The sequence below is a fragment of the Tetrao urogallus genome, assembly GCF_951394365.1.
Source record: "Tetrao urogallus genome assembly, chromosome: 5".
In the NCBI taxonomy this organism is placed as follows: Eukaryota; Metazoa; Chordata; class Aves; order Galliformes; family Phasianidae; genus Tetrao; species Tetrao urogallus.
In genome coordinates, this window is record NC_136818.1 from 32,368,175 (window position 1) to 32,392,304 (window position 24,130).

The window sequence follows — 24,130 nt, forward strand, 5'->3', positions numbered from 1 at the left end:
TTGCACTATTAACAGTCATTACTTAAGCTTGTGCCTAGTACTGGAAAAGGTCTCTGGTAGTCAATCCAACTGCCTACATCCCAGAGCACCTCAGAGCGCTTTACAGAATAAAAATATTGTATTTTTCTTCCCAACAGGTGGACTAGAGCAGTGATATGGAGAAGCCACTTAGTCTACATGAATGTTATGATCTACCTGCAGAAACACAAGAGCAGAGAGATGAGCTGAGCAGGATCCTGGGAGATGCAGCATCCTCAGCCGAGACACCACAGCTTTAAATGGGGTAAGACCTAAAGAGAGGGAGTGTGACTGCACGAGGGTCCATCCAGCTCTGCTTTCTGCCAGTATTTTGAAAACAGAACATTCAAGCAAAAGGAAACCCATTGCTCTTACATACTTACACAGTAGCTCAATGCTGTTTTCTGCTTGGATCTCTATTTGTTCGATACAAATTACCAAGAGCTTTTGATTGCTACTAAACGTGATGTGCTCCTAGAATTACCTCTCATGCCCACTGAGTTACACAAACGGGTATTGGAGGAGCTGGAGACCATAGGAATGGCTTTTGTCCATGAAGAGAATGCTAAAACATCCCAAAGCAGACTTTGCTCCTGTTGCAGAGCCCCAGTATTTGAGAATGAAAGGTTTGTGTTGACCAAAGCCCAAGAAGTCAGTATTTTCATGGTAGCACTTCCTGGCTTGTTTCTGGCTTTTCTTTTATAAAGCAATTTTGAAAAATTGCTACTTTGGCACAGTATATATTTGATAGGTTCCCATTTGCTTGCTCAATTTATATCCAGTCCATTTGCTAACAAAATCAAGTCTTTATTGCTAGCCATGTTGCAAAGCTTACATAGCTGTAGGAAAATGGGCTGCACTCCATTTCTCCTTACACTTCATCAGTCCAAGCATGAGCTGGATGCAGCTCCCATGTCCCTGCTGCTAGCAGTGGGTACAGGCAGGGCAGCAGGCTGCCAGATGCCCTTCAGGTCCTCTGCACAGCATATAGGTAGCATTCACTCTGCTGAGAGACAAACTAAACGTAACAACTAAAGGAAAATACATCCTGACAGCAGATATTTTACAGTTCCTGTTCTGGATGACACTTACCCTAAAATCTCGTGCAGAGATAGAAGATTGGCCGCAGGAGATTCAATGTCTGATGTTAAGTTAAGCCTTTTTAGTGGCTCTCTAGCAACCCTGCTCCCCTTCCTCAGCCACCAAAAGAGTCTGTAATCAACAGCGTACGCCATCCCTCTCCTGGACCTGTGTGTGTTTTCCAGCATGGCTTCTTACAGCATTGCAGAAGTGTTGCATACTGATGCCTCTTCACAGCCCCTTGATATGAGGAACTGTGATATCCTTTCAGAGACAATAAAGGGTTATAACTTCAGCAGAAATCAGCTGTGTGCCCACAGATTTATTTTCCTGTCTCTTCCCCCACTGGTATCCTGCACAAACAATTTAATTAGTTTACACAAAGGGATAGTGTGAAGTCAGAGCACTGTGTTCTATATTCCAGAATAACTAGCAGGCATTGTCTGCAAGTATCCCTTAGCTGGAAAATACTATTAATTGGCACCAACTGTTCAAATATAATTACAGCCACAACACCCATCAGTTGACTCACTTGTTTTTCACATCTGCAAAGCAATAACTGCCCTGACACAGGCAGCAAATTCCTTCCTGTGAATTCTGCTATCAGACAGAAGGCAAACAGCACTACTGCCCCATCCCCTATGGCTAACGTGGAAAGTTCCACCCACAGACCGTTTCATTTTCACAATCGTGGCCCTGTGATGTGCAGCAAGGATCTGCCTGCTTTGAATCCCTGACTCATTTTCCTCTCACACTCAGCTCAGATTAAGCCCTCTGAGGACAACCCACGTGCTCTTGCTCTTACAATCCACAGCACAAAGATGAGGTGGAGCTTCTCCCCATTACCATCTCTGTTTCTTTTGCTGATTATTTGCCCTCTTTTCCAAGGACAAGAAGAAAATCAAGCCAGCCTAAAGCTGCGTAACGTGGGAGTTTTTAACTGCTTTCAATCAAACATAAAAGGTAAACTTCAGGTTTTATTCCTCTGGAGTAAAACAGCCACTTCTTACTCACTCACCACGGCCTGAACTGCCCCAAATTTCTAAAAATTTCTGTTTTTCTTGCTCATTTAGAGAGTCATCTCATGTTAAGTGACAACTCTTAGGTACTAAGGCAGATATTCCCAACAACCAACGGCAATGGGTGCCACAGCATGGCGCTAACCCAAACCTACTAGATCCAATGTACACACACAGCACATAGGAAAGCGGATCAAGAAAGAGGAATCAGTCACTGTGGGTACGTCCAAGAAAACACTTTCTCAATGGCCTTCCTATATTGAAAAGAAACCAATTCTTCTTGCAAGTCACTTGCAGAAAATTTTAATATTTTGCCAAATATACAGCTATTAGAATTACCCTAAGTATCAATTAGAATTAAATTACAAAAGTTGGTAGATAGCATAGAACAATATTCTATAAAATGAAGACATGTAATATTAACAATACCCCCTGCAGACCAATAATGGCAATGATAGCAAATGAAATCACAGTCCAACACAAAAATCAGAGGAGTCGGAGTGACGGCATTAGACTCTTCAACCAAAGAAACTGAGACCAGACTCGATACATTCATCCATCAAGCATAATAAATGTAGAACTTTAGATTTTAAAAACAATTAACGACACAGCATCAGGTGCAATTTCACATGCTTTCGTTTATCTTCCAGTACAGTTCCCAGAGCATAAAGTGCCTTTGTGCACTCTGGTTTCATCGTAGTCAGGTGCAATACATATGTTGAGAAGTCAGTTCATAAGTCACTTGAGTTATTTTATTCAGAAAAAAAAAAGCTTTTTTTGTTTTGTTTTGTTTTGAACCAATGTGCACAATCCAAACTAAGGCGTTTCATTTTCTTGAAGTACCTTTGATCTCAGGGACTATTTTCTATTGAATGTCGCACAACACACAGAAATTAAATTCCAATACACGGGGCCCATCTCCATCAAACAAGACCAAGGTAAAAGATGTTTCCTGAAGTCTGTTTCTGCCTTAGCTTTTTTTCATTTTTCCCCTTGCAAACAATTACGTCTGCCCTTCTGTAGACAACCTGTTCTGCAGCTTTCACTTGCAGATGGCCTCAAACACACTGAAGGCAGCACGCTCCCCATGTCCCCTTCTTAAACCAAACCCCAGCACTGATTGCAGTAAAAAAGTCGTGCCCAGTCTGGCAGTCACTCACCTTGCCCCCAGTATATTCACACACGCAAGCAAATTTCACAAATCCTACAACCCACTCTCCAATCCAAGCACGTTCTGTGCTAAAATGTCACTCCTACTTTTCCATGCTAACAAGGACAAAATGGAAATAGCGTTTCCCACATTATCTGAGGCATTTTAACAGTGTTTTTCAATATCTGCACTTTGAAGAGCAGTGACGGGGCAGTAGTCTTGTTTTAAATCACTCCACAAAGACGCTACAGGAGGTCACCCATGATCCCAGGGCTCAAGAAGGCACTCCAGAGGAAAGCTTAATGGAAAAAGCCATGGGGGAGAGAACAAACAACTGAACTTGGAACAGCAGGCACGAGTCTCTAGCCTACTGCCGTCTTCTTGTACTTGACAATACTTCACACTGTGAAGTGAAAAAACAGTGGCAAAGGTTTCTAGTTCAGGCTGTAAATGCCAGTGGTGATGTGGCAGAGCAGGTCATGCCTTCCCTTTGCTGCTGCTACATGTGACGAGTCCCACTCTTGGCCCTGCATGGCCCACACTCATCCCATCAGGAGCTCTTTGCAGGTGGGGAATGGTTCTCTCGGGGCTCCAGAGGAATAACACACTGAAATTCCTTTTAAGAACAAACCCACAAGCACTCTGTGAATGAGACTAAAGGGAATTAGCTAATTCCTTATGTACTGACTGAGACTTGAAAAATCCTCCACAAAAGTGAGTTACAGAAAAGAACAGCCTGACTACGCATGACAGCAGAGAAACAGAAAATGGTACAAGTTCAAAGCGAACCACACATATACGTAAAGTCTCCATTTTTGTTCTTACAGTGTCTTGGTTAAAATGATTCCGACGTTTCATAATGGTGTAAGAATTTTCCAATGTAATTTATGCAGCAAATTCCACCCATATCCAAAAATACCATATATGTAAATGCTTTTTTTTTTTTTTTTAAATAAAAATGCATACAATTCAAACTCTCCTTAGGTAATGCCTAAGGAGCCTAAAATCCTATGCACAGTTCTCATCGTCACCTATGTAGAAAGTCTTCAGAAAAAGTATATTCTTAGAGAACACATGAACGACGACACTTAGACGAATCTTCCCTTCTCACAGTTGATTCTACTCCATCAATCTCTTATTGCTTAAAATGAAAACAGACAGCTTTCATCAGCGACGACAGCACTCGAATCGCACAGCAGCCCAGGGAAGGGACTTGCTTTCAGTTCTGTTGGACAGAAATACCCAAGAGCCTGTGGACAGACCACAGATCTGTCGCCAGTCCTGTCCATGTCACACGGAAAACAAACAAGAGGTGTCACTGGCATGGAGAGAGCTCAGTGGCAATGAGGATGTTTAGTGCTAAGGTTGCATTTTCCTATCACTTCTGTGCATACAGCTCCAACTGCAACCGAAAACAATCCGATCTGAGCAGATACAAGACACTACATACACCAAATCTGAAGTGTACAAGAACAACGGCAATAGAACACCGCTGTGGGCTTAAACTCACATTTGGTACTATGCCAAAACACCTCTACAGCAAGCTTTATTTATACAACTTCCAATTAAAAATGCTGTTATCTCTCGAGCTACGCTTTAAATTAACAGAAATACATCCATAATAACTAAAAAAAAAAAAAACCTGATAAAATTATTTTACTTTTTTTATTCAAAATAATCTGACAGTTTAACAATATTCCAGGTGCATTACAAACACTGCCATAGTCAACACAACAATCAATACTTAAAGAGCATTCAAACACTGAAGACATTTATCTTAACGCAGAGACAGGAGAACACGCTTACACTGAGAGCATTTAGATCACTTTCAATAACTGACTCCTTTGAGGCAGATGTCCAATTTCTCTGGCACAAAAATGGATTCAAATCCAGTAGAGATGAATTACGGAGGAAAAAAAAAAAATCAGGAGTATAAAGGTTTTTCCCTGTATTTTCTATTAAAGCATTGTGAGATTACAGTTGCACGGCCACTACCAGCCTAGCCTACCCTAGTGTTGACTGTTCGTGGGATAAAACATCTAAACCATAATACAGAAACCAGCATTAAAGCCAACAAAACCACAAATTCTTTCTAGAATATGGCTAAATTAGTCCACAAAGAGTTGGGAACACACGATGCAATGGAAATACTATCTGGAAGAAACACTTGATCATCCCCATATTTTCCCCTCTGCCACCACCAAAATTTGCAGGAAAATGTTAAGACAATTTTACTGCCCATCCTGCAAGCATCCTCCCCATCCTTCAAAATCATCACCTTGCTGTCTTGATTCTTCCATGTATTGGCCAGTGTTACCTCTGACATTTAAAAAAATGTTACAAGTCACATTATTTCTACACAATACCCTGTTTCTTTCCAATTAACCCAGGATCTAAAATGGAGCTTTAGCTTCAACTTCATTTAAAGCAGCGCGTTTGTTCAAAAAAAGAAACCAAGATGTCAAAACAAGAACTTGTAAGGACACATACACAGTGCAGAACGTCATACAGAGAGAGCAGCAAGGCCACACCGTCACGTCGAGCCCACATTTAAAAGATTCGTGTTTCCAAGGACTAAATCCATTCTAGAAAGTTTGACTTGTGGGGCTTGCTGAAAGCATTAAAATCTATCTTTATACCTGGCATGACGTCTCCATCATCACTTTGGTATAGCTGCCTGTATGTGCACATTAGGACAGCCATGTGCAAAGTACAGAGAGGAGACACACCACCATCCCAATCTCATTCTACATGAAAGCCTCTCTTATTTGTTCCCGTGGGGAGGACAAAAAAGAAAAATCAAGAAGGAAGTGGGACAGTTTTCAAATTGTACAACTTGTCTGTATGCAAAGTGGGGGAAAAAATAAAATAAAATGAATAAAAAAATAAATGAAGATGGCTTGAGCTCAGGGTTTATTGGGCTGCTCCGGGCTGTGCTGGCTCTTGGCAGCACACGGCCCCTCGCGGCGTTGCTCCCAGCTGGTGCTCCATGGCAGTGGAAATCTGAATTGCTTCTTGCAAAAACACAAGTGGCAAACAGCTTGAGGACATCTCTGTATGCTTAGCCAAATGCTTCGTCTCTCCATTCAGTTAATTTGCTTCTAGAAGCAATGTTTTTGAAAAAGGACCATCAGAACAAAAGAGCATTTCCCTTAGTTGCAACATCACACACTCCATTAATAGATAGACTTTCTCTCCTAAACCAAATTATCTCCTGGAATATCTCACATTCATTTCTTTTTTTTTTTTTCCTTCACCCTTTCTCAAAACAAAGTCTCTCTAGCAGTTGTGCAGCTTAAGCCTGTTACCACAGTTTAGTCCAGCATTTTCTTAGCACCTCACACAAATAACTCTGCAGCTTGTCTGCAATGACCATCAGCTACAAACAGCCACCAGAAGGGGAAGCACCCACAGCAGTGCAAAAGCACAGCACTACCACCTGCTACATCCAGAAATGCTTTTGGATACGCTGGTTCCTGGGTCAGACAACTGAATCTAAATGGGATTTCTCTCCAAGTAGGGTTAACTCCAGTTATTCCAATGTAGTAAACACAAGAGGGCAGTACTGAGGATGTCAGTCCTGTACTGCACAGTTTTCAGTCTGTTTTTTAAAGACCTGTTAATGGAGATATGGCTCAGTGTCAAGGCTAAGTGGGAAAACGTTATCTAAGTTCAAGTCCATATGGGAACTAACACAACCCCTGCCTATTGTACAATAGTGCTGCTTGGATTTAAGCCAACCACACACACTTCACCCTGCTAATTTACTATCCTGATCAATCACAAGTATCTTCACCCTTTCACACTCCCCGGTTCACTATCATTTATTTTCCTGAGTGAGATTATAAAAAGTTAAACCCTTCTACCAAAAGTACAAAGACAAATTAGATATAGTAGAACAATACAAACCCAGTTATACAGCATTACAAGTGCAGAAATTCTTCACGTTGTTGCTCTTCTTTATCATTGGCCCCCAGTAAAAACCATAGCAAAGAATCTAGTTATCCAAAATATTTTTAAGTACTGTGATTAAATTTTTCAAACCATAAACGTAGCCCTCATCCTTTGTGTTGCTGGGAAACACGTGAGCAAAATCTATCATTCGGACTTCCACGTTTGCACTTTCCTTGATCTCTGCTGGCATATGACAGAAAACTTTTTCCAGTTGCGGTATAACGTTCCCATTCAGATGCTCCTGTGCAATGCAAGTGCTGCTTTTCCACATGTTGTCTTGTTCCAAGCTTTCAACTTTTAGAGAGATCTGGCTGTGGTGCCTCTTTGAGTATGCCTTTTTGTGAAGTGCATAAAATTTGGACAAGCCTTTACTGACAGAGGCCTCAATTTTTCCATTCTCTGTAGAAGTTATGACATGAATATTGTTATTATACTCCAGTATGTCTCCACCTGATAACAGTCCTCTGGGCACTCCTCTCTTCTCTGCCAAGGTGACGTCGCTCAGCCGCACGCTTGGGGCCTGACTTGAGCCCTCATAAACAAACAGCAAGGAGCTCGCATAGAAGTTGAGCTGCTTTTGGCCCTCAAACCACTTCAAAATCTTTTCAATCTTCTGAATGCTGGCAGCGATTGCATCTTTTCTCAAGCAGTACCCGTTGTGGAAGAACTTGGAGACGCCTACAAGAAATAGACATTTTTGAGGATTATTTTCATCTCTGGAAAAGAAATCAAATGCTGTTCAACATCTGAGGATAAGAATAACTCTCCTATGAAAAAAAGGCAGTGTTGAGTTTCAAGCACAATTACTAAACAAATCAGAACCAAACCGAAGAACTCAGGTACCTTCAGTACACCTTACAGAAATACAGGTTGGTGTTGGATTGCACAGGAATCCAGCGAATCAATGTACCAAACTGCAGATAAACAAGGTTCCTGCTCCTCATGTCATTTAAAGCAAGTAACCCAGCTGTGATGGGCAGGGACCCACTGAACTCTTCAGGGATAAACAAGCTGAAGCAGTTTGTTTATCGTGAGTGGCAGAACTGACAAGTCAGTACCAGCTCTAAGGGCTTGTCTGTTTTCCTTCTGTCCCAGATGCCAGTTAATGACTAGCGGGAAATATTTATCACTAAACAGCCATATGAGGGCAGCACTTTTATTTCTTGTTAGTCTTGAGCAACGTAAGGACAGATTTAACTGAGGAGGTCAGAGAAAGATGTATTTTTAATCTAAAAGACAGCGTTTATTCACAGAATACAATCAGAGATAATACAAAGCAAATTAAAAACATAAATGCCTCTAAGGGATTTCTACCTCATTACACTATCAAACCTCAAACCTGCAAGGAAGTTCTATTCTACCACAACTACTCCCTTATCAGTAGTAAAAGGCATGTGATGACAAAATTCCTTTGAGACACACAGCTGTTACAGCCAACTGCCAACTTAACTTTGAGTCAACAGCAATTGATTCAAGGGATAGAGGAGGCAGCCTCAGACCCATCTGGGACAGGAGAGAGCGGGATTTTTACCATGGGGGCACACAGACTACTTTTACATACAGTTCTAAAATCACAACAATAATAGCCAAGAGTACTAAATTCTGGCACACACACTCCCTTACCATCCTTCACTGTTTCCTTTGTCAAGCTCCTCCCGTAGTGCTGGTTTTGCGTCTCGTAGCTGTCAGAAGAGACATGGTAAACCTGCAGGGAACAAAAAGGCAATTATGTACTTCAGAGCAACCATGGTTTTCTGCAGAGCTAGGAGACACCTCTCACACAGGTGATGCTTTCTGGCCCCATCCATCCCTCCGGTAGCTGAACAGCTACTTAGGTAAGTCAGCACTGCCCTCTAGTGCTCTGCACAACATCGCTGCACATCTTGGGGTTTTAAGCTACAACTTTCATATTTTCTGGCATCAGAAAGACACCATTGTATCGGCTAAAAACAGATCAACCTGTTCATAGCAGGAAGCAATTTGCACAGCACATGCCTTGCAAATCAATGCTAAGACCTGAAACCACCATGTTCCTAGCAGTGTTACTACAAGGATTCCATCAGTCAGACTGAGCACACTCAGAGGAACTCACTGCTAGTGTTTTTCAGTTCTTAAAACTATAGAAACATATACTGCAACAGTAAAACAGCAAGCAATGCTGTGATGTGCCCAGGAGGGCCCAGCAACACGAGGCACATGTGCAATGAGAGCTCAGGGTGTGAGTGAGGTTACACGAAGTAAAGCATGGCAGCACCCAGTGCTTGCTACTTGCCTGGCAGGAAGGCAGCTCACACGGGCACAGCTTTGTCCATATCAGGAATTGCACAAGCTTAACAACTTAATTCAAAAGTGCTTTCCGCAGAGACACATTTTCTCTCTACCCAAAATAATTTCCATTGTAGAGGCGTGCCAGCCAGCCACGCCGAAGACTGACTTGTTTATGAGAGCGCAGACAATTCCTATTGGCAGCAATAACTCTGGCAGAAGCTTTCTGCCTGGCGCTCACTCAGACCACCCAGCCCTACACAGCCCCAGTATGAAAACGCAGGCCCCAAACCCCGCTCTGCACAAACTACCAACCCCACATTGCACATATTTAACTATCTCATGAATAAGCAAGCAGTCAAGACACCCCTGGTTACCCAGAGACCTGGTTGCAGTTCTTAGGCAGTTTTTTCTTCAGGACGACGGCACTGAAGGACAGCATATTTAAGTAATGATGAAACTATTCCCCACATTAAGCAAAGAGCTGTCTCCTCATTCCCCTCAAAGCCTTTTCTCAGCAGCACAGAAGAGGCTGCCTGAGCCATTCCTGGAAAACCATGCAGAAACATCAATACCTTCATCCCTGTGCTGAAAGCAGAGAACAGGAACCCAAGTTCAGTGTGCAGCCCCTTCTGGATCCTCACCTACCCCCCAAACACAGAGATGGAGGAGAGAAGGCTGAGCAGCTCACGAGGTGCTAAGCTTCTTGCTGCACCGTGCTTCACTCACATCGTCACTGCTGCTCATCTGCTGCTCACCCTTCCCAAAAGGATGCTTGCCTTCAAAGCATTTTTTTTCTGTATCCCTGTTGTTGCAACTGCCTGCACTAGCCCATTTCTGTCAAAGCGATGACAAGTCAAGTAACTCAAATCTGTAACCTCAGCAGCAGCCAAGAAACTATTAGACAGGAAAATCACATTTCTTGTCCACCTGCCATAGCTCATTACATGTTTGGTCTGCATTCATACAAGTCTCACTGCACAGCACGAGACAAAGAAAACTCTTTATGCGACCCACCAAGCAACACCTTCAAGAAAACTCCTGCGTGACCCTGAACATCCTCACCAGTAGAGAAGAGGGCAGCACATGGGCTCCTCCATGTGCCTACAAGCACTTAACTGAGTTTTCTGCATAAGCACAACTGGAATCCAGCACGTTACCATGTTAATTTTTTCTACCTGTTAGTTGTTAGTCTGTATAGGCAGTTTGTCGAGCAATCCTGGTAATTAACTAGCAAGGAAGATTCTTTTTGGTCTTTCTCAACCTGCACTTGGCTTGTTTCCCCACATGGTGTTTATTACAACAAAAAACTAACACATTTTTGCTTGTATCTTTCTTCATGACAGTTTTTATGACTCACACATTAAAAAACAAAGATAACATCTTTATCAATGACATCGATGAGGGAATTGAGTGCACCCTCAGCAAGTTTGCTGACGACACCAAGCTGAGTGGTGCAGTCGATACGGTGGAAGGAAGGGATGCCATTCAGAGGGACCTCGACAGGCTGGAAAGCTGGGCTCGGGTGAACCTAATGAGGTTCAACACGGCAAAGTGCAAGGTTTTGCATTTGGGCCGGAAGAACCCCAGGCACCTGTACAGGCTGGGAGGAGTGGTCCTTGCGAGCAGCTCAGCAGAGAAGGACCTGGGGGTCCTGATGGACGAGAGACTTAACATGAGCCAGCAGTGCGCTCTGGCAGCTCGAAAGGCAAATGGGATCCTGGGCTCCATCAGGAGAGGGGTGGTCAGCAGGGACAGGGAGGTGATTGTCCCTCTCTACTCGGCTCTTGTGAGGCCCCATCTGGAGTACTGTGTCCAGGTGTGGAGCCCTCAGTACAAGAAAGACATGGAGATTTTGGAAAGGGTCCAGAGGAGGGCGACTAAGATGATCAGGGGGCTGGAGCACCTCCCCTATGAGGACAGGCTGAGGGAGTTGGGCTTGTTCAGCCTGGAGAAGAGAAGGCTGCGGGGTGACCTCATTGCAGCCTATCAATACCTGAAGGGAACCTACACCCAGGAGGGGAGTAAACTCTTCAAAAGGGCTGACAATAGCAGGACTAGGGGAAATGGATCCAAGTTGAAGGAGGGAAGATTTAGGTTGGATGTTAGGGGGAAGTTCTTTACAAGGAGAGTGGTTAGGCCCTGGAACGGGCTGCCCAGGGAGGTTGTGGATGCCCCGTCCTTGGACGTGTTCAAGGCCAGGTTGGACGGGGTCCTGGGCAACCTGATCTAAGTGTGTATGTTTGGTGGCCCTGCTAGGCAGGGGGGTTGGAACTACATGATCCTTGAGGTCCCTTCCAACCCGGGTGATTCTGTGATTCTGTGTGTGATTCTGTAACTGCATTTCTTTTCTATATTTTATTTTTGCTGGCTCTCTCACTTTACAGCTTTTCTGAAATAGAAATATAACAAGTAACCCCATATATTCAAAATAATGAAGAGACTACAACTAAGATCTCTACATTCTGGATTGTGCTACACCACATTCTGTCCAGCAAACACCAGCATCCCTTACCTAGCACATACACTGTGATGGGCAGACAGCACCTGGACAGGAAGGTTTTCACATTATAGCCTGAATCTTGCAAAAGGAAAGCAAGCAGGCAGAGAGCACCCCACAACCAGAAGGAGGCAAGCTAAGCAAAGAAAAGCCCTTGTTTGTCAAGCACGCGCTTTGCTAAGTGCTGTGTGAGGGGAGGAGGAAGCTTCTGAAATCTTTCTGGAAACTGACTTCAGCACACAATTTGGTTCTAAATTCACATGACAAATCTCATCTAGTTAAACACCGGATGGAAAACTGCAGTGCATGGGAAAATCATCATTATAAAGAGGGTTTTAATAAGAGAATCAGATGAATTTGCTGCAACAGGACAGACTTACCAATAAATGAGCACGTTGCAAACAACAGTTACAAGCACAAATAACATAGATGCAAGCATTTATTTTATGTGAAGACACAGGGAACGTGAAGTACGCTGCTGTACAGATGTGATAAGGAAGGTTATGTAATGATATAAGCCAAATCCAAAGCTGTAATCTTCAGCCTTTCCTCTCGATCTAAACTGTTGGACTGGTTTTTTACTTGACTCCCACGTTCTCTCTCATAGGCTTACATAATTACTATTCATGACCACTATAATTTATAGCTGTAAAAGCTTATCTCAAGACAGAGTTACGGCTGGGAGCCTAGGCAATTAACTGAAAAACATTACAGAGATATTAGAATTATTTCAGACAATGGTGCAATCTAGGTGCTGTTGCTATCTGAGTGATGCAGAGCCTTATCTAAGACTTCAGCCATTTCTCTTTGCTGGTGCAGAGCTCGAGAAGCCCTGGCTGCATCTATGTGAGAACAGCAACAAACCTCATGTCACAGAATCACAGAATGGCCTGGGTTGAAAAGGACCATAATGGTCATCTAGTTTCAATGTCAAAACCAAAGTTATCCTGTGTCAGTTGAGGCAGAAAAAAAATACTTCAAATGCACTGCATCAGAAATTAATTACTGACATTAACACATCCGTGTTACCAACTCAAAAACATTTTGTACAGCTTTTATGTTTAAGCTTTAGAGCAGCCAAGACACAAACACTGAATCTTCATCATTCTTCACATGTAAAACACGAGGAAACATAACAGAGTTACTGTGGGCCTCTAAGGGTCCTCAACCATCTCCCAGTAACCTCATGCTGACATTTGTTGCTTGCGTCCAAGGTGTTTTCTTTGGATGCAAAGCTTTGCTCAGTGCAGAATGTAAGCAGCTATTTACAATAAAGGAGAGCAGTGTTTTCAAACATACTTCGCAGGACGTTTGATGTCGCTCCCACCAACACACTCAGGTAACACTTTATTTACACAGAACTCCAGATATTGTCACTTGCCAGGTAAACTAGCTGCTGTATCTGGTATTGGACAACAGGCCAGAGCACAAGCTGAATTTGAAACCAAAGCAAGTTCTCACCCTCATGCCGAGTACCAGGAAGCCAATCTCTTCCATCAGCGGGTACTTGCTGACCTGCTGCTGGATCTTCTCTGCTGAAGCATACGGATCATAACTTTTCTGCCCTATTTTTACATCCATTATGCACGGCTTATTAAATTTACGGGTCACGTCTTCCAGTTTCAGATACGTATCTGTTGGAAAAACAAAACCTGGGTTAGCGGTGGGTCAAAGCAAAAGAAGCAGCAAAATAGTTTCTGCTGAGTTTCTGTGCAGCAGGGAGAACAGTCAAAGGACTCGTGTGATGTCAGGGCTTGCCTCCGAACACAGCCTAAGCCACAGCCGCTGGCAGCCACAGACTGTTAGCATTAAGTCCTAAATGCCTTCTGGTTCAGAAAATATCGTATAATTTAAGTGTGCTAGCCTAGCACTCAAATTCAAATTACTGCCCGGATGAAACTCATGAGTACCTTTTATTAAGCCATTAGCATATTTTAAATCACATTAACAAGCACATACAAACAGTCTCTGCAGTACAGATGGTGATCTCTTTTTATTTGTGAGAAGGCTAGAATTCAACCCCCTGGTTGCCTGATTTTTTTGTTTGTCATTTTAAAAAGAACCAATGTTCCACAGTGCCTCTCTGGAAAGGCAGAAATGCGCTCATTTTTCTTCTTTCCTCCCCCCTCAGAGCACACCTATTGAGGAGAATGCTCCTCACACCCTAGCTGCCTCTAAACCATTTCCCCAGGCCCTGGGGGGGGGAGCGGAGGCAGAATCAAAAACCCCCAATCCCTCCGAGCACCTGAAGACTTAAATCAGTGCTGAAGACCTGGTCAAACAGGTTTATGTTTTTCTCCAACATGGGTAAGAGGTTTTCCAACATGATTTATGTCACTGATTATCAAAGCACAGCAGGAAAGCCAATTCCTCCAGTGACTGCATTCAATTTGCAGGCAGAAAGCTTGCATGGGTCTCCAGCCATTGCCAGGACACCCCATGTGCTAAGAGAAGACAGAGCATCAACGCCCTTCTCCTTCTTCATATCAGCTTCTGAAAGCCAGCTTTAATCACCCACAAACTTTACGGAAACATCCATTTTTCTTTTCAGTGCTGCCTATCCCATGAGCTTTTTGTTATTGTTGTTGGGGGTTTTCTGCATTAATGAGGTCTGAATGCACATGAACACTGTCTTCTTCTCCATTCCTTTAGAATAATCTAAAATGGGATCACACAAGAAAGCCAGAAACTCTGCTGTTAAAATGTAAAGAGTAAAGAGGGACAAAGTGCTTTGATTTCACAGCTGTACAGATAGGTAACAAACAAGATGGAGTCCAGAAAAAGGGAACCAACAACGTTCCATTCCCACTCAGTAGGCAGAAGCTCCTTCAGGATAATGAATGAAATTGGCGTTTATTACTTTAATAAGTTCTATTTAGAGCTTCAATTTTTACGCCATTATCATGATGATGAAACGATCAAATTCCCCAAAGCACACAAACATCAATCTGAGAAATAGATTCCATTTAATCCCTAGATACTTCTCTGTCTATAAATGGGACTAAGCATGTTTTTAAATGTATAACCATGCTCAAAAAACTCAGTTAAATCAATACACTATTGTAAAAACCCAGCCTTGTACTAACTCACTGCCTGGACTTACATTACTTTTCCACGTCCTTAGGGCTACAGAATCAATGTATATCCACAGCAAATAGCTTAGTTACTGACCAGCTCACCCATGTAACAGGTCTGTTAACTGTAACCACAGGGATACAGAGGCCAAAACAACTCAGGTTTAACTTGCAGTAGCCACAGGCCGCAAACAAACACAACATTTGCTCATTAGATGCTCCTAAGGAGCCAGGAGACCAATACTCTCCCTGCCAGGGAGCGCACTGTATCACCTGGACAATTCTTCTATTCCAAATTTTAATGTGCAGGTCATATTCAGCCAGATAGCATCAATGCTTTTTTCAGGCTTATGAGAACCACTGCTGAAATGCAGGAGTGTCCATACAACCTCTCACCTCTTCATTATTACAACTAGAACTGTACTTATGTAAGCATCATGCTTCACACCTGCCCTTTTTGCGTATTACTTGCATTACTGGATCCAGTACACCTGTGCCAACACTCTAAATCAATTCAGGAAACAGCAACAAAATGAAATGCAAGGTTTTCAGAACTTAGCTCTCCAAAGCACAGAGCCAGAGATAGGGCATGGGATAGGGGCAGGGGATACAAGAACACCTCAAACTGCCTGCAGCCCTTCTGTTCTGACTCCAGACGTTACACTGGGAGCTGCTCCAGACTCAAACTTATCAAACTATAAGAAGTGTAGGTTACCACAAACGACACAGGTTATCTCCATGCTGTTTCATCAATCCTGAAGTCCATGTATACAAAGTCCTGCAAAACGTGTTTCCATTGAGCTCCTTTCAGCAAAGGCACACGGAAAATCTCACGGGAGTTTGTCATCAGCTCCACTTGCCCAAATTCTTCTTTTTAAGCACACTGCACCAAAATTCAGCCTCTCTCAAGATATTTAACTTTTTATTCCTCCTTCCATCTCAGGGCTGTTAAGCTAGAGTATACCCCTAAGTGCTGCTAAAAACATAACGACTATTTTTAAAAAATTAAGCACTAAAATAACTTTGGAGCTAACACTAACCCTGGGAAATACTGATTACTTGGAAAAGCCTGCGTATTATTCAGAAATGACTCCTCTCTCGCACATATGCTGGAATTATAATTCAAGGGTTCATCTTTAGCTAGGTGCTAGCTCAGTTAGGATTCAGCTCTATCTGCTCAGTGCACACCCCCATGCTTAAATAGCTTTCTGTCTTGTGGGAAGGGCTCTATTTTGCATTGCATTTGATATCTACAGTCAACTAACCCTAAATCTACAAGACTGTGGTACACCACAGCTCTGGATACAGCCCTACAGTACCTTGTGGAGTATACTAAGGCTGAGCTAAAATATGGACAGATTCAGATACACACGGGTACTGTTGCTTCACCTCTTGTAAAGGAAGCTCATTGCTCACCTGCTCTTCAAGAACTTAAGGCCAAGTTATCTTTCCCAAGGTCTATAGCAAGCGTGCAGCTGAGTAGAGATAATCAGAGAGCTCCTCTTCCTCACTTGTTAAAAAGAAAACTGCCTATTTTTCATGCACTTCAGCTCTTTTATATAATTATGTAGAATGCTACCAGCTCAAAGTGCTTCTGAAAATCATATATTCACCAAGAAAAATAACATTCTACTGCACAAGTGGATAAAAATCTCTGATGCAGATATGCTTTGTACCAATGAATTAAGTTTCAAGCTATCAAAAATAAGTTAAATTAAAATCCTCAGCAGAAAAAAGAATTCATAATAAGGATCTAGGCTCTGGGAGAAAATCCTGAAGATATATTTCAAGGCATTTAAACAAATCATTCCTCAGAGCTTCTCTTCCCCTCTTCCTAATTTTGCAGTGCAGAGAGGCAGGAAGATGTGGTCTGACATATTATTTACATAATTTATTACAGCCCCAAAGGAGACAAAGCAAAAGACCACCAGAATTTACAAAGTATGCATGGCACGAAGCACTGCAGACGTCAGTACGTACGTGCAGGAGCATTCAGCCATTGCTGGAGTCAGAAGTGAGAAAATAACTCCAGGCATCTGCCTTCGTTTCATAATTCACAAGACATCTCTCAAAACATACGAATAAGCAGGAAAAAGCTTCAGTTGCTCTCAGCAACGAGAGAAAAGTTTGATGTTGCTTGCTATTTATCTACCCTGTTCTCAGCTTTGGCAACAGAAACTATAGCCCAGCACTCAGTGAGCCACAAGAAGCTGCTTACAAGAATACACAGGAGCAACAAGTACACAGCAATGACAGAACTCTCAGCAGAAGATACAAGAAGCATAACATGCTCCTACATATCTTTAAAACAACTTCTCAACTCTTCCACTTGTTGATAAATAAATTCCAGACGCCGACAATGCCACAAAACCCAAAGTTGAAATCCAATTGCCTCTCTTCAATTTTAGATTCACTTCAGGAAAGACAGTCATACGTCATCATACATCAATCATACATCTCTCACTGGCTCCCATGCAGTAGCACCAGCTACATAGTCCCTTCGTAACAGCACAGTACTTTCACAAGCTTCTACTGATAAGTGTTTTGAATCACTCCACCTTTTCTGCAGAGAGGACTGAAGTTCAGCAGAAGTAAAATAAGCAGCAGAACCCTCCTGCATATTTGGGTACGTGCTCTTGCTCTGTGCCAGTCAGCAAACCCTAACTGAATCTCATGAAGGGTTGAGGTCACCCTTCCTAGTTTCTGATTTGCACTTAATCCCATTCAGATGGCAATTCCATCCACCCACCTACATTTTATAGCACAGCTTCCTCACATTTCCACCTAAATGTCACTCTAGGAAAATAAATCCACCTCACCCACAGTAGCTCCTGCTTCACAGAATCACAGAAGGGCCAGAGTTGGAAGGGACTTCAAGGATTAAGAATCTCCAACCCCTCTGCCACAGGCAGGGCCACCAACCTCTCCATTTAATACCAGACCAGGCTTCCCAGGGCCCAACCAACCTGGCCTTGAACACCTCCAGGGATGCCTGGCCCCACGGCGCACAGTGCTACTTAATCCTGGTGGTGATAGATAGATGGTTGGACTAGATGATCTTAGAGGTCTTTTTCAACCTTAATGATTCTATGATTCCCTGTGTAAACTAGGGATGTGTTGAATTGCCATATCTCAGCTAGACCACACTTAATATTTTAAGATCATACTGTGAGTAAGAAAATGCAATTTGCAACTTGGAGGGAACACTAAGTGAGCTCCACAACACATATAAAATTAGGAGGGCAGGAAAAAGATAGCTCTGGTAAGGCTATTTGAGTTCATGCCAAATATGAAAGTGTGAAGGCAAATTTGAGCCAAGAACACGTTAGGTGCTACCACAGTCCTCACTGCACTTCTTTTTGCACAGTTCAGACAGTGCCTTTGGATGCCAACTTACTGCTGTCTTTGGATAACAAGTCTATCAGGGACAGCATATGCAAAAGAAGATAGAGTTACACTGTAAAGGAGCACAGCTTCTAATTTTGGTGTGTTTGCATTTAAATAGACTTGCTGGCATCTTTTATTTCTGTATGTTCCTGAAGCTCCACTTTCCCAGTGTAAGAAAGAACAGCAGAAAAAAAATATTGCTATTTTAAATGCACATTGAGAATATCCATCTTTCCTTGAAGAATACCAGATACCAGGACTTTGTTCCACTCCAAGCAGTAAAACAGCATGACCAGAAGCACTCTTAAACAATGAACCTACCAAAAAAAATGTTTTTCTGTTATATGGCAAGGCAATGGGAGATGCCTTATGAGATGTGGCATCAGATCCCAGTTTGAATGCCTTGCTTTTAGACCATCCCTTTTCTTCCTAGAGTCAGTTTATCAGACTCTGGCTCTGGTAAACTGACCAGACACAAACAGGCACCCAGCCCACCCCTCCAGCATGGTCCAGACCAAAGCAGCAGCTCTAGGGCCACAGCATCAGGTTCAGCTAATTAGGAAACGTGCCATGTGAACAGCCGTGCCCCATCACTCTCGGCCCACAGGGATGATCCCAAAGACCAAATCCAGCCAGAGGACTGCAAAGTGGAATGATCCCAAAGACCAAATCCAGCCAGGGGATTGCAAACTGGAATGGCCCTAAAGACCAAATCCAGCCAGAGGACTGCAAACTGGAACGCAGCGTCGGAAGGAGAGAAGCCTACAGAGCTTGTAACTGCCAAAAATCAGGCTCCAGAGGATTTTTCCAGGAGGTTTAGATTAACAGATAAAATTAGAACAGTACCATTTGGTGCAGTAGGTGGTGACCAGACACCGAAGTATTTTGGCAGATACTCCCGCAGCTCCAGAAGAACGCTGTCGCAACAGTCAGAGTCATAAACCTGAAATAAATTAGAGAAGGGGGGGCAGATAATGAGATTATAACGTTCATTTTATACTTCCTGTTGTCCCAGAATTACCATTTCTTACAGCCTTTGTTTTCCAAACTTTTAGGGTTTCTCTTTTGCCTTTAAAAAACAAACAAGATGAGAGTTATCAGTCTGAGATAAGCGAGCAGAATCCTTTCAGTTTTTTAAGTGGAAAAGATACGTCAACTCTAAGAAAAACTCCAACGTGCTTGTTTTCATTTGCTTAACTTTTTACTTATTTACTTGTTTACAATTACTGTAGGAAAAACAAGAACACTGTGGGCTTAGCAGCTGCCTAACTGTTTCGTCACCATTCAAATGCAGCTCTGGACACTGTTACAGAATTACTTCCACCAGCTCTCAATGCTGTTGTTTGGAGGGTTTCAAACTCCTTCCCTGGACATTATTTTTACCCCGCAGAAGGTCAGGTAACAGATACTGGAGATAGCCCAGAGCAGTTCTGACTAATGTGGTTTCCAGATGAACAGATCTGTACCCATACAAGTGCAGGCTGCAATATTATTATGGCACGTAGGAGCCATCTCTGTGCTGCTCCCTCTGCTCTGATGCTATCAGACTGGCGTCCCACCCTGCAGCAGTTGCACACAGCAGCCCCCAGTTCTGCTCCCACTTCAGCATTCAATGGTGAAGGGTAGTTCTAACCACTGGAAGTGTGGTTAGAACATGCCGCAAAGTCAGAAGCAATGCAAAACCAAGCGCCTGAACAGAGCGCTGCAGCATTGGCTCAGCTCACTGCTTCACAACCAGAAGTTAGTCATGGTGGGAGAATACCGCGTGACAGAAGCAGTGCACATATCAATATTAGAAATCTAAGGGTTTGCATTTTGACACTTCGGGGGGGAGGAGGGGGGAAGCCCCAGAGCTGTGCTCCTGTCACTGTTTTATCCCACACAGCCCCAGCCACCAGCACTGCTGCAGCATAACTCCAGGCGGAGCCTCACACAGCAGCAATATGCTAAAATTAGGCAATGCAGGTTAGTGCTAAATTTAGTTTTCAGCACAGAAACCTCAGGCAGGGCCAACTCCAACCAGCACCACGCTACAAACACAAGGTGCTGCACTCAGTATGCCTACAGGCTCTGCTGGCCCAGTGACCAGCCCGACTCGGGGTGCTGCCATACCACCAGCACCGCGCAGTGACCGGGCTGGCACAACCACACGTGCACTGACTTACACTGAATCATCCAACAGCACCCATTGCTTGGACTGGAGGCCCAGGGGAGACCTCACTGCTCTCCATAATTACCTAAAGGGAGGTTGTAGTGAACTGGGGGTTGGCCTCTTCTCTCATGTAACTGGTGATAGAACCAGAGGGAATGGCTTCAAGCTGTACCAGGGGAGATTTCAGCTGGATGTTAGGAAATATTATTTTTCTGAAAGGGTGGTCAGGCACTGGAATGGGCTGCCCAGGGAGATGGTGGAGTCTCCGACCCTGGGGGTGTTCAAGAAAAGGCTGGATGTTGTGCTGAGGGATATGGTTTAGTGATGGGTGGATGGTTGCACTGGATGATCTTGTTGGTCTTTTCCAACCCTGGTGATTCTGTGACTGCCTCCTGGTGTCAGTCCCATCTCAGAGAACCTAGAGAGCAGGCAGAACCTCCAAAGCACACCAACACACACATTATGACACAGAGCACGGGCACACTATCACCACACCCTCTGACAGCCGCTATCTCAAGCGCACAGGCTGTGGGTTAACACAAGCTGGTATGCTGATATTCCTGGACATTAAGGCAGAAAACTTTGCTTGCCTCTGAGCTCAGCACTGCTGCTTCTCCTCAGTGACACAACACACCTTTGATAAGTGTCAGGTGCTGCCAGCAGAAGTCAGTGCTCTCCCTGGGAGACCACAGCATACCTCGCTCTTACCATCTTGAAGAGGCAAAGGAAGAAAACAATTGAGTTGAAGGAGAACAGCCCCAGACAGATGGCGAGGCATAGCCCCAGCCAATACCACCTTTCACAACAGCCACACTGATCCCATTTCTGGGTCAGGACTCCCAGCACAGAGCACAAAAGCAACTTCGTGCCGTGCTTATTTTCAGACAACATCGCAAGCCCCACTTCTGCCCACTGCAGGAGCTCAGTGTGGCAGCAGCTCAGCCAGCTGATGGGGATTGCACTGCACCCAGCACTAATGCTCTTCTCCGAGGTGAATTTAGATATCACCAAGGCACAGTCCTGACAGGGAAACTGCACATAGATTTAGAACAGGACAAGAAAGAGGAAAGACTCCTGCTCCAAATTACTTTTTAATTCTCTCCCCAACAGCAGGGTTCAGTTACTAAAGACTGAACAAACAACTAACAGTATGCTCCTGGGCACTTCAAGCAGTAGGATATGATAAAGACTGCCAGACAACTGGGTTTAACTGCCCAAAGTCAAGGTCAAACGGAGGAAAAAGCTGCTATCTTCTAAATAGACCATCCTTAATACACTGATATCAAACATTTTTAAAGAAGGAAAACAGTAATTATTCCTTCAGTATCATCACTTCGGCATAACAGAATGAAGTACATAACCTCAGTCTCTCAAGAAGTTATCTTGCCCCCGGAAGCAGTAATAAACTCTCTTTATAAGTTTGACATAACATACACAAAGCACTTATTTGACCTTAATATAGACCTCAATCTCAGCCCGTAATATATTTACATGTCAAACAGGAATAAGCACTCAGCTAATAAAGATCAGAGCAAGTCATTTAGCATGGGCAAAAGCAAGGAAAACAGGCCTTTCAGGAATTACACCTGATCTTGTGCAGGAGAAAAGAACTTCTGCTGATGAGAAAGGGCCTCAGACAGCAACAACGGGCATTTCTGCTCCCTGCACCCAACCCAGCAGCAAGCTGCACATTCACATGTCATTCAGAATGACAAACGTAAGTGGATTTATGACTACACAAGAAAAGAATCATGCATCCCAGACCCCAGAAGGTATTGCTGCTGGCAGAGCTGAGAAACTTGTTGGAGAAGAAAGGCTATCACCCACCCCAGGACAACCTTTAGAAGTGAACCACTGTACTTGTTTATATCAGCAATACTCCAACATTACTAGAAAAGCAGCTGCTGTTTTCTGAACGTAAGAACGCCCGTTTCTTGAGCATACACTGATAAACATATGCTATTTGTTGCTTTATTGCACATAATATCTTCATCCAGCAGATCCAGAACTGCACAACTCTTCAGTGTCAGCTCAGCCAGGGTAGGTATCCCTCCTACACAGGCTACATTCTTTCAATAGCACAAACTGGAGACATAAAACGTAATCGCCTCTGGGCTAAAAAGCAAGTAAACAGGATGCTGACATTTGGAGGGCTCACAACATGACCATTACAAATTGCTGCAGCCAGCTCATAGCAAGAACGTGCCCCAGATACGTTCCATGGTGTTCAATAGTCCAATAGACACCATGAAGTCATAATTTCCAGCCACTCAGAATGTTTTAATTCCGAGGCAAATTCACCATCCCTTAACTTTTAATCCAAAGTACATTCTGTTTTGGTAAATCTGATCCAACAGATTCATCTGCTTTTTAATGCAAACAGGGGCTGCTTGGAAGAACGCGAATGTTCTCTTCCTTACTTAACACAGCAGCACGACATCGGCTCTTCTGTTTTGCAAAGACTGCTAATCACACAACTGGCTGAGGGAGGGCAGAACCAATGTTGAAATTCCAACAGGAAACGCCTTCTGGCTGTACAGACCTGGCTCCAAGTGCCCAGGCAGAAAGACACCACCATGACAGAAACGCAGTTTCAGCGCAGTTTGCTGAAGACCGTAAAAGAGTTGATTTAGAAAAGATTTATTTTTAAACGTGCATTTATTTTCAAGCCACTTGAACAGAAACCATGAAGTGAAAGCAGGCACATCAGTGTGACACAGCACCTTTTCTTCTTGCTCTCTGCCACCAGCTGTCCCAGAGGCAGCAGTGCTGCTGCCTGCAGAGCCCCAGGGTGCACACACAGCTCAGCTTCACAAGCAGTTTTTGAGGGCTCCCAGACAGCAGAGCAAAAGGAGTCACATGCTCAAATTAGCAAGTGTAAGACTTACAGATGATAGTGCAGCCTTAATTCTGTCTCCCTGTGTGTACGCATTAGAACACTAACTTTAATTACCTGAGTGCACACAGCATTTCCCTTCGGACTCCGGCATCACCCAGTTATACCAGGCGAGCACGAGGGCCAGAAAATCGAGGTTGAAACAGCAACTGTTAATTGAGCAATCCTTAACTGCATGGCTTCACAACTCAAAGCTCCCACTTCTTCAAAGTAGCAGCACCACACTTGGACTTGTGTCTGCAGGATTTCTTTCCTTCACTACCAATGGATCTGAGCCAGCTCTGTTTATGTTCAAAAATTCTGATACCAGAATACCAAAAGTAAAGCATTTACAAATGCTGTTACGCTACATGCTATTATAGTGAGTTGCTTATTTTACTATTCAAAATAGGGCTGTCCTATACATTATATTATAATTATTCGCAGAAGATGCCTGAAGAAAGAAAATCAGGACATAAAACAAACCAGGACATATTTAAATTTCTACAATCTGACCACGCAAATGAATTTGCAAATAAGAACAGTGTACACCCACAACAATTATATTCTTCTCCTCACATTCAAGGAAAAAAAGAAAAGAGTTACAGACAGCAGTCAGCCTCCTTAACTTCCACAAAATGAAGGCTATGAAAATG

General features: G+C 43.4%; 1 protein-coding gene across 1 annotated transcript in view; it reads right to left on the bottom strand.

The window, feature by feature from the left end:
• Window positions 1-7,264: 7,264 nt before the first annotated feature.
• Window positions 7,265-24,130, bottom strand: part of IPMK (inositol polyphosphate multikinase) — a gene marked incomplete at both ends in the record, with an annotated part of 31,913 nt that continues 15,047 nt past the window's right edge. The window contains 4 exons of the mRNA XM_079535420.1: window positions 7,265-7,899; window positions 8,845-8,926; window positions 13,448-13,620; window positions 19,294-19,390. Of these exons, the coding sequence (XP_079391546.1) occupies window positions 7,265-7,899; window positions 8,845-8,926; window positions 13,448-13,620; window positions 19,294-19,390 (987 nt within the window). The remainder of the gene's footprint in view (window positions 7,900-8,844; window positions 8,927-13,447; window positions 13,621-19,293; window positions 19,391-24,130) is intronic.